General features: G+C 42.5%; 1 protein-coding gene across 1 annotated transcript; it reads left to right on the forward strand.

Moving 5' to 3' along the window:
• The first annotated feature begins 350 nt into the window (after nt 1–350).
• Gcsam (germinal center associated signaling and motility) lies at nt 351–10,023 on the forward strand. Its single transcript, XM_021185581.2, has 5 exons — nt 351–455; nt 5,803–5,859; nt 6,754–6,800; nt 8,658–8,686; nt 9,661–10,023. The coding sequence occupies exons 1-5, from the start codon at nt 427–429 to the stop codon at nt 9,976–9,978; spliced, it is 480 nt and encodes a 159-aa protein (XP_021041240.1). The 5' UTR covers nt 351–426; the 3' UTR covers nt 9,979–10,023.
• Nucleotides 10,024–11,561: the final 1,538 nt, after the last annotated feature.

Consider the following 11,561-nt stretch of genomic DNA (forward strand, 5'->3'; position numbering starts at 1 on the left):
GTTTGTTTATTGTTTTGTTTTGTTTGCTTCTAAACAATGATCCTCCCCCATTTGACTTCCTTACTAAATACAGGTGTCTGCCATGGAAAATCTCCCATGGTTCCTCCATTAGGAAAAGCTTGGGACTCCCTAGTGGCTAACCCTCTCCCTAACCACCCTTTCTTTCGTTTGGTTAATAGTCTGGTGCATCAAGGCCCTGGCCTTTCAAGACACACAAATGTGCCTCTCATCTCCCCCTCAGCCTCTTCCTCCTCCTCCGTCAGGCAGGCACCTCCTCTTTCTGACTCTACACGGGTGACCAGAGCAGCTCTGAAGCTACTGTCAGTCGGAAACTGCCAGTTACAGAGCACAGTGCCAGACCAAGGTGCAAGCCGGCTGAGAAGGAAGTGGAGACTACCAGAGGGAAGGTGCTGAGAGGCCCGCCTCATGGGGAACTGTTTGCAGAGGACAACCAGGTGAGCTCACCCCCTCCTGCAAGCAGAGACCTGAGCCAGAGGTGAAAGAAAAAAAAAAAGAGGACAGCTTTTAGGGTGAACAGACTAGGGAAGGGGTGTGACAAGAATTCAGTCCCTCCTGATCCATACACCATGTGACATCCTTACAGGTTTTCACACATACAGACAATGACAACATAAGAACAGGTGAAATGAGAGAAAGAACTTATTAAAGGAGGACTCCTGTCCATCTAAGAAATGAAACATCTGTCCTGGGGCTGGGGAAAGGCATCCTTTCTTGGACCCTGGATGTTCCTGAATGAGTTATATGTGCCCACCATTTTGGGGAGTCTTTATAAATTTAAAATAACACCACATTTCCTGCCATGTTGAGGCGGCAGTTAGTACACTTATAAGCAGGTTAAGGAAAAGGTCATGTCACTAGGGAGAAGACTTGCCTTCATGTTCCTGGACTTTGGTCTCCTCATTTTAAATGGAAAAAAAAATTGTTATAATCCTACCTGGAGGTTCCAAGTGTAGATGGTGGCACCATGGTCCCTGACAGAGAAGGTCTCAGTGATGGGGGACTCTTCTCAATTTTCAGAGCAAATCTTTCATCCAATCAAAGAGAACACATGTAAAAGAAAATATGATCACACAAAATAAGAGAATTTCTATGGTATAAAGTCTGGTGATCTCTGGCAGGGGGTCTTCCTTGCTGCCTTGGTCTTAAATAGCATATAAAGGGGAACATAGAAAAATGAGGTCTTGCACAAATGCCACTTACCCAAAGGAGGCTTGGCAGTATTCATATCTTTTCCAGAGAGCCAGTATTTGCCCTGGACTCTCCCAACCCTCCTCCCCCTTCTAGTAGCCTTAGTAAGATTATGAATGGCTGCCCTTATAGCTCCCTGTGACATCCTGTAAAGCACAATTGCTTCTTAATTTCTGCTCACTGCTTTGTGAATGCCTGGTTCTTGCCTTTGTTTCTGGCACACAGCAGGTAGTCAGTGCTAGACTGATGACTGGAAGCATTCCTGAGGAGAGAGAAAGCAAGATAAAGATATGGTATAGATGAAGAAGCAGTGATAGATGACACACCTGCACTTTCGTGTTTCAGAACTTTGCTGTGGGGTTAAGTGGTGTAACACCAAAGTATATTTACTATGAGAAGGTGAAGTGTATAGAAATACAAGCAGAAGAAGATGAGACGAGCTGGTAACCACACTTACAGTTACAGCTTTATACCCACAGTCTTCATTTTAGCTCCTATATCTGATAGTCACTTGTACTTCTTTTTCTACTAAGAGCCAGTATGCCTTCAATTAATTTTTCTTTGAGGTTTAGTGTATTTTGTTTCTGAAGTTAAAAGCTATTTGTATTTTTAATAGTTTTTTCTCATAAATATTGCAGAAATTAATATTTTTTCTAGTCTGTGGTTAGATTTTTATTTCTGTGTTCACTACATTTTAAAGATGATCCAATTCTTTCAGGAAATCCCTTAGGTTTCTTTCCCTGTGCTCACTCCTGGTAGTTCTTCCTTACCAATTCACACACTCATTTTTGTGTGATTTATTAGTTTACATTTAGTCTTATACATCAATGCATGGTTCAGATATTATTGTATCCCTAAATAATTGCCCAGTTATTCCAGCATCCCTCTTCCTGTGCTGGCATCTGTTGTCCATCTTTCTTCTGTTATCCCCATGGGCACATTCCTTTCTATGTCTCTGTAGATCAGAGGATAGAAAATATCTCTTCCTAACAGGAAGAGCCCAAGGTCTTAGAGAAAAGCATTTTCCCAAAAGGAAACCTAGCTTTTCCCCCTTCTTGGTTGTAGAACCTCAAACAAGTTGCCTAAACTGTCCCCAGATTCCTTGTTAGTATATAACAGGACAATAGCATCAACCAATGGCCTTGTTCTGAAACTAAATGGAATGCAGCACATAAAAAGACTGGTGCATACAAAGAAGTACTCAACAATTTTATTTCTTCATATTTTCAATTTCCAGCAAATTGGGAAAAAACAGTTTAAACAGAAATCCAATCAAGTGAATGACTTTATTGTCTCTATTTTATTCTTTCCTTCCCTTTCTATATATCCCTTGTTCTCTGGATTTCTGAGAAAGGTGCTAACTCACTGAAGCCCATTACTTGGGTGCAGGCCCTGGAACCTCAGTGAATAAGAGAAGGAGCAGAGAAGCCCAGGCCTCTCCCTGTGAGGTGGTATTTTCAGGCTGATGAGGATTCTCAGGAATGTTTTTAGCATCACAGATGCACTGTTTTTTGTAGTGATAAAGATGTTAGATCTGAAACCACCGGCAGTGCTCCGAGCTTCAGAAGGGGCCATTCATAGATGACAGGGCAATGAGGGAAATGCTTAGATGGTTCAGGATTGCACATAAACAAAACAAAACAAAACAAAAAAAGTTGAGAGAAACATAAAACTTCAGTGGGAATTATGGAAGGAAACACTTGGTCCATTTCTGATATTTAAATCTTAGATGGCAGCTGGACATGCAGGAGACACCTTGGAATCTGAGACTCAGTGCCAAGGGAAAAACATGCAGGTGAGAGTATATGCTACCCAGAAAGAAGCATTTATCAGGGCGGAGGCTACACGTCCCCCACAGCTGAGGCCATCCATTATGGTGGTGAGCGTGTGAAGGACAAATAGACAACAAGACTGCCTTACACTGAACAAGAGACATGCTGCTATTCTAAGAGCCTGTGTCTCCTTGGCAACAGGAAATCAGATGTGTAAGTCCCTGGTACAACCTGAAATAAAGATCTGAAATCCTGTTGCTTCTTTGTTTGTGGAATAATATACCTTTGTGCTCAGATCTCTACCTTAGCTTTGTCATGTTAAGCCTTGAGTTTCTATTTCTGAGCTAAATGCACTCTCCCATGTCATGAGGGGGAAAGGCTTGTGGAGAGCTGCTTGTGTAAAAGCCAGTGCTGCAAATCTACTACAGCTTTATGCATTCTGCCTGGGTGGCCTTTTGAGTACTCAGTCTTAGGCAACAACGAAGTAAAGAACCTTGTACCATACTAGGACCTAAGTAAGGTCTAAGAATTTCAAATTGTGGCAAAGCCTGTTGTTCTGTGACCTACAGAAGTTGGCAGCAATTGTCACAGTGTTTCAGGAGGTACATTTGAGAGAGGACCTGGAAAACAAACCGAAAATCCAAGACTATCTTAGAGACAGGGACCCAAAAGTCCTTCCCATCCAAGGCTGAATTTCTTCAGTGCAAGCTGAGAATTATGTATTTTGAGAGGTGTCATTGGCCATCTATTTAAGCGTGTATATCACATGATGGAATAAAATAAAAGAATGGGGGAGAGAGAGAGAGAAAGAGAGAGAGAGAGAGAGAGAGAGAGAGAGAGAGATCATAAACATGAAGACAGTAAACATTTTAAGAAGACAGGCGCCTGGGACTGTTGGTGTCTATTTGATACTGCAGAGGTTTGTCTCTGCAATTCACAGTCACAATACAGCTTTTCCTGTGTGACCCTTTCTGGAAGAACTCCAGGCCTAGCTCACTGGCAGGCATATCTAAAGATATGCCTCTTTCCAGCACTCTTGAATATGTTGTAGTCAACTTATCCAAACTCACTCAAAACCAAACACACACATTAAAATGCAAGACTTCATGGCAAGGGGCTGCCATGTATGGAGGACAGCTCTCAAATCTCTTTTACCCATCATCACCTTTGTATGATCCTTACAGCATCATGAAGTAAGTAGAATATATACCCTCATCTTACAAATTAAGAAATTGTGGCTCAAGATGTTTAGAAATATAGATCTAGTAACTCAAAACTCAACCGTTCCCTTACCTTTCGCTTCCTTATTCCCTTAATGAACCTACTTTCTACACACCAGTCAGACTCAAGAGTTTCCTTATGATGTCTTTTAACAACAGAATAGGAAGATGAAAGCAAATGGTTTACAGGGCACAAAGTACACTAAAGGTGACCTAAAAAAGAGTGGAAAATGGTTGTGTCCCACAGCCCCAAAGATCCTGATATCACATAAAACCTAGATGCCACCAAAATGTTCAACCAAACTGGTCATCCCTCCCATGACCACAGGTTGCAGCCAGCCTTTCCTGGGCTGCTCTTTGGGGGAAACTACTTGGGAAGTTCACTGGGGACACATTTTATAATGGTATTTTCCAAATGTCTTTATAGAACACAACTGGTACTTGTAGTGCATTACAGGAGGATTTTATGGTAACCCATACGGTTTTAGTTTCTACCATCAATTTGGAAAGAATCATAGAAAGCTAGACATCATCCTAGATGTCTCACTTCAGAGTTGGCTTTCCATCTGCTACCATAAAAAGCACAAGCCTTCTGATGTAGCTATACCATCAGCGCTTGGGTGGTAGATCTGATGGCCTTCCGTTTTGGTGGCCGTGCACACAGATACTCATTATATTTCCATCAGATGTTTATGTATATCAGAGAGGGTGGCCTACCCTGGTGAGATAAGCTATGATGGAGTGGGTGGATATAATGAACTTTGTGAGGTTCACATGCTAGGGTAGGAAGGAGATGGCCGTGTAATTAGCCCATTACAGTGGAGAATAGGTACGATCGATTAGAGAGAACTCTATGATATCTAGAAATGTGCCTGACAGTGAGGTATCCCTGGAGTTCCCTCAGAAAGGGTAGCACAGGAAAAGCTGTATCATAACCACGGGACCATGAATTAGAGAGACAAAGTCTGTGATATCATAGGGATGCCAGCAATGCCAGGTGCCTGTCTTTTCATTAGACCTACTGTCCTCAACTCTACAATTTTTCTCTCCCTTATCCCCACGTCCTTTTCTTTTATTCCCATTGTGTGATATATGCACTTTAGTAGCTGCCCCTACACACACAAAATGGTTTCTCAAATATCTATAGGCTTGAACCTTGGTTTTCTGGAGATAACTCCATTTCAGATATTCAAGTAAATCACTAGAATTATGGGTTTTAATTATATTGTTTCCCTTATTGAGAATAATATTGAAAGGATTTATCCCTGGTTAGAAAATGACAGTGTCATAGAGTCGTGTCCAACTCACCTAAGAAATAAGCAACTAGGGGTTGGGGGAAATGTCACCTTTAATAAAGCTTAAGAAACCAGGTTTAAGCCAGGCATGGTGGCACACGCCTTTAATCCCAGCACTTGGGAGGCAGAGGCAGGTGGATTTCTGAGTTCAAGGCCAGCCAGCCTGGTCTACAGAGTGAGTTTCAGGACAGTCAGTGCTACACAGAGAAACCCTGTCTCGAAAAACAAACAAACAAACAAAAAACAAAACAAACAAACAAAAAAAGAAACAAACCAGGCTCACTGACTTCTGGTCATCTCTCTCAGATACTTCAGGGGCAGGAGTTGTTGTCACATTGTTGAAGGATGCTCCTGCCTTCCTTGGTAAGTAAAGCATTGCTCCAAGGAGTTAATTCTCCACCTTTGTATTCAGTGTGGTACTTGTACCTGTAAGCTCCTTCCTCTTTGTGGCTACACCCAAGCCTAGTACCAAGCTGAGATATAGTCACGGAGAATCAGTCAAGGAAACAGCCCCTGGTGTGTGGTAAGAATCAAGAATAATTGCTTCATGGGTGGTGGCTTCTTCTCACAAATGTAAGCCTCAGATGCAAGAATGAAACTGCCCATTAGTATTGAGAGTATTCACATTGTAAGTCCCTTGTATAGAAGTACACATTTCTGCCTTTTGCATGGAGAAGATGCATTCCAGGTGATAATCTATTGTCCAACCTGAGACAATCTGGGAGAGTAAAAGGATTGCTAAAAGTAGCTAATTGATTGATAATGACATTAAGTAATCTTAGCATATCAGACCAGTGGTCATCCTTATAGCAACTGTGTCTTTGTCCACCAGATAACAATGGGCTTCTAACATATTTCTAGGGACCCTTCTGTGCAGTGTACTCTAAAGGAAAATGTTTGGTTTTCTGCTTGTGTGATCACAGGTTGGGCTTGGGACTGAAAAATGCCTGCTCCTTCATTTGCATGGTAAAAACAAAATGGAAGTTTGAGTCAAAAATATTCCCCCGAACTGTAGCCTCTTGACACCATATATGTGCAGATCACATTTCAAACTAGAGGCAAGCAAAGGAGGGAGAAAGGAAGATATTTCTGCTTAACATCATCTTATATCTTCCCTCTTACTCTTTTATTCCTATGTGCTCAAAGAAGTATTATAAAAGCATAATACCTAGCAAAGATTGGAAGTGAAGTCTCATAGTATAATGTTTTGAGAGCTTTCAAATATTGAGACAACCCATCTACATTCCTTTCTTACAGGAAAAACAGAGGCACATTTAAAGCCAGACAAGAGTCTCCAAAGCAAAGTAAGTCCTCATCTCCCCATCATTTTTACTTCTGATGCACATACATTTCTAAAACGCCCTTTCCCTATGCTCCCCAAAGCCCAGTGAGGATATCCTTACCAAAAACCTACACATAGTGCTGCGCCGATTCATCCAGTGCCCTGTTTATTTGTTGTGTGTTTGTTTCTATTAGACTGTGGTCTCATTGATACAGGGAATGATTTATTGACCCCCATATTCCTCAATCAATGCCTGATCTGGAAACTGAAGGATCTAGCTGGCAACAAATGTGCCAGCCAGAGCACAGAGAGGCAGCTCAGTGTTTTGGTCCTCCCCTTAAGAGCAACAGGAAAGAATGGAGAAGTTTTCCAAAAGATGAGGGATAGTCAGTGTTTTAGTCAGGGTTTCTATTCCTGGACAAAACTTCATGACCAAGAAGCAAGTTGGGAAGGAAAGGGTTTATTCAGCTTACATTTCCACATTGCTGTTCATCACCAAGGAAGTCAGGACTAGAACTCAAGCAGGTCAGGAAGCAGGAGCTGATGCAGAGGCCGTGGAGGGATGTTACTTACTGACTTGCTTCCCCTGGCTTGCTCAGCTTGCTTTCTTATAGAACCCAAGACTACCAGCCCAGAGATGATACCATCCACAAGGGGCCCTCTCCACTTGATCACTAATTGAGAAAATGCCTTACAGCTGGATCTCATGGAGGCATTTTTCTCAAATGATGCTCCTTTCCCTGTGATAACTCCAGCTTGTGTCAAGTTGACGCACAAAACCAGCCAGTACAGTCAGATTTGCATTAAGGGATCATCCAGCCCAGTGGCAGAACCCTTGGTAGGAAGTCATGCCAGCAGACCTCTTACAAGGCTGTGGGGACAGATCAGTGCTGGGTTAAAGTCACATGATCTGGTGGGTGGTTTGGGTGGTTGGAGAGTAGCAGTAAATGGGAGAGAGAGAGAGAGAATATAAGGAGGTGTGGCTTTCCCTCACTGGGTTTAAAGTGGAAAGAATAGCTCACCCATGCACTGAGTCTCTGTGCTTAGGAGCTCTGTGGGTATTTTGTGCGGCCCCTAGTGCTCCTAGCCTGAGCTCTTTCATCCCAAGGTCCCAGCAAACCCCAATTTCCATCCAAAGAAAACTCAACAGAAAGAAGGCCACTGGTGACAAAATTCAGAACCCTTTCTTCTAGTGACAATCAGTGAAGTCCCACATGGACATAAAAGCTTGCAGTGATGTATTAAGAGACATATAAACCCATGGACCATGTTGTCCTCCTATCTGTGATCAGCTCTGCCTCCCTTCTTCCTACTTATTCTGCTTGGATGCCAGGCATGGGAAGTGTGCCTCTGCTCTGTGGTTGAAGCCAGTCAGTTTGGAGTAGATGATCTTTAGAAAAATTGCTTTGCTTCCACAGAAACATAAATATTAAGCCTCCATGCTCCCTGCTCCAAAAACTTCCCTCAAGCACCAGTCCCTCTGCTACCACCATCCCATATTACCTGTTAGAAAGAATACTCTCCTATCTGCTGTGTGGGACTCTCACACTGTCTGGTATGTTCTCTGCCTAGCCTTGAGACAGCACACTTACTTCTGGTGAGTCTTCCTCCCTAGTGTGTTTTACCAAGTAGGTACACAATGATCATTACATGAGGAAAGAGAAGAGAAGGAATGCGATTTGCTGCCTAAAGGTGCAGCAAAAATACCTTCCTCCACTGGACCTAGCAGCCTGAGCAAGCTATGCTATGGCTTCTTCATGCTGTCCCATGACTCTTAGGGATTGACTATAAACTTCTGTAGACTACTCCAGCTGTCCCTTGGTTGTCAGGCTGCATACATCTTAACCTGTGATTCACTGAATGTATTTTCTTTCTGCAGATGAAGGGATGACTTCAGCTCCCATTCAGGTAATAAGATCCCTTTTGATCCTAACCTGGAAGAACCCTGTAAATGCCAGGGCTGAAACCCAACGCCATTTGCAGTGCCTGGTGGCAGAAATATCAGCTCTCCTGTTGCATAACTTGGAGGGTGCTAACATTTGCCATACCTTTTGTTGATGGCAGGCATCTTATGTGGTGAGCTTTTGATAGGCATCTCATGTAACTGTCACAACAACCCATATTATTGCTGTGTCCTCTGACTTCACAGAAGCAAAATGTAAAGGATGAAGTTATATCCCCCAAAGTCATGCAGCTGAAAGATGCCAGAGCCAACATTCAACACCCAGGCTCCCTCTAATATCCATGTACTTTCCACTGAACGTTACTGCCTCTGATTTTTAGCTCCTGAGATTTCCCTATTAATGAAACCTCCTCTCAAATTAATAATATGATATTCTGCAATGAGGAGCCTGTGAGTATAGTACAATTTGTAGAGAGTGCTTATGTAGCATGCAGGGAGCCCTGGGTTTGAGCCCCAGCACAGCGTAAAACAGGTGTGGTGACACACATACTTCTGTGGTTCTCATAAGATAAAAGTAAGAGGAATGGAAGTTCAAAATCATCCTCTGCTACATTTTGAATGGGATACAGGAGACTTTGTCTCAAAGAATAACAACATCGTGATGAGTAGTTAAATGTTATATAAGCACATCCAAAGTTCTAAGACCATGGAAAGTATACAAGTTGGTCAAGGGTCACTCTGGACTACATGAAAAGGGGACACACTAAGCCACCTATGTGCTTTGGGTGACATGGACTCTCCATCATCTAGTCTAGTGTTTGGAATGCTCCTGCAGCCATTTAGGAAAGACGATGGAGGGGTGGAGAAGACAGTGGTAGAGGAAGTCAGAATTGCCCCCATCAGGTCTGTGTCGTTAATTGAAGTATAAATAGAATGGAAAGAGGCCAGATCTTTATAGTGCCTTCCCTTTGACCTGCAGGACAATGCTAACGAGACCTACACAGAAGAGTTGTGCTACATCCTTGTTGATCACGAAGCTGTCAGGGGAAGGCCATCAGTGAACCCTGCTGAGGGGTTCTATGAGAACGTCTCTAACAAGGCTGAGAGACACAAAGAATCTTCAAGAGGAACAGAGACTGAGTATTCGGTTCTCCGTTTCTCTTCTCCCCCTCAGCCCCTACCTTCCACAGACGATGAATATGAACTTCTTATGCCCAGCAGACTCTCCTCACATGCCTTTCAACAGCCAAGGCCACTTACAACCCCCTATGAGACACACTTTTCTTATCCACAATGAAGTGACTAGGTTGGAGTTTGTTTAGCACTGACAGATAAATGTAGGAGTTAGGGACTCTAGGTGAGGCAGCCATAGATCAGGGAGATCCTTAGTTTACTTCTTCTAGAGGCCCTTGGTAGGGCAGACTCTACAAGCCTCTCAGAGTCTAACAATAGTTAAATACTCAAAAATTAAACAACTGTCTTGCACATTGCATTGAAAAAAGGAGTGACCACCTTTGTTTCTGAGTGGTGTTAAAAATAATCTGTGGTAGGAAGGGCTCCTGGTATCTCCACTGGGGTGTACCACAAAAGGCTCTGCTCTTCTCAGTAAGTTCTTACAAATTGTCCCCACAACTTTACTCTGCAGTCAGGGGAAGTTTACTCATTGTGATCCAGGACCCCAGAGAGAATCCCTCATCACTGTTAAATTCCAGCTTAGTACCACCACTTGCTATGGAAACTGGCAATATTCCTGTTATTCCATAGGTCTAACATTCATCCTTTACACAGTGTCCTTGGATTCACGGTCCCCATGACTTGGAATTTCCTGTACAGTCATTAATAAAATTTTAAACTATATATTTAAACTATGAGTTTCTCATCAGAATTGTCTTTCTCCTATGGTACAGGAAAACATTCTCAGAACCTCCTCCAGGGTAGGCAAGGGATCAGCTATGAAGTGACAGCTCAAATGCTGCCACATAAATCTCAGTAGAACCACCATAATGTCAGGAACTGACAAAGTGGAAAGTTTCTGGAAAGACTTTAACCCCACTATTTCTTTTTTACTGAGAGAAAATTGTTTGCCCCATGTTACAGTATCAGCATTAGTGGCAGAACTTTATTTTGGCTTCCAAGTCAGTGTTGCTGCTGCATGTGCTATATGATACAGTAAATTTCTCCATAAATGGTCCAGCATGCATGCAATGTCCACATGAGAGAACTAACACATACCTTTTCTCGGTGAGCATCCCTCTCTGACTCGAGTCTTTATTTTCCACCACTGTTTTCTTTGGACTTTCTGGAATCATTTCTGTGCTAAGTTAGCCAATGATACACAACCTACTGACTGGCCCAATCTAGCCCACCACCTGTATTTTTGTAGATAAACGTTTAGTGAAACACAGCTGCACTGATTTGTCTATATACTATCTATGGTTGCTCAACCATGGTAAAATTGATTTGTGACACAGACCGGAGACATTACAAAGCTAAAAATATCTGTAATTTAACCTATTCTAGATAATAATCTTGCAGACCTCTGCCTTAAACAGTCACGGTTTGAGATAAACTGGAGAGGATTACATTTGGTTATTGATACACTCATTAGGAGCAGAGAACAATGAGCTGGCGGGAAAATATTAAACCACAAAAGAGATAAGCAAGACTAAAACAATTACTAGCAAATGAGACTATTTGTACATTCACACCTGCATCTGAAAGGTGTTGTCATGGCCACTGTCCTAATTTTAGGGATGCTAAAAGGTCAAGATGTTCGTTGAGATGAGCTTGGGAAGGACTATGTATTTACTTTCTATTTTGTTATCAAAGATGAATAACTCTTTACTTAAAATGTCCCACAGGGGTAGCTCTGTAGTAGGG

The sequence above is a fragment of the Mus caroli genome, unplaced genomic scaffold, assembly GCF_978045245.1.
Source record: "Mus caroli unplaced genomic scaffold, Mus_caroli_1 scaffold_17, whole genome shotgun sequence".
NCBI classification, from domain to species: Eukaryota; Metazoa; Chordata; class Mammalia; order Rodentia; family Muridae; genus Mus; species Mus caroli.

Excerpts from the sequence above, each read along its gene's own strand:
- Gcsam (XM_021185581.2), top strand. The coding sequence starts at position 427 with ATGGGGAACTGTTTGCAGAGGACAACCAG. Across the intron at positions 5,860-6,753 it reads GGATGCTCCTGCCTTCCTTG|GAAAAACAGAGGCACATTTA; the intron begins GTAAGTAAAGCA and ends CCTTTCTTACAG. Across the intron at positions 8,687-9,660 it reads TGACTTCAGCTCCCATTCAG|GACAATGCTAACGAGACCTA; the intron begins GTAATAAGATCC and ends TTTGACCTGCAG.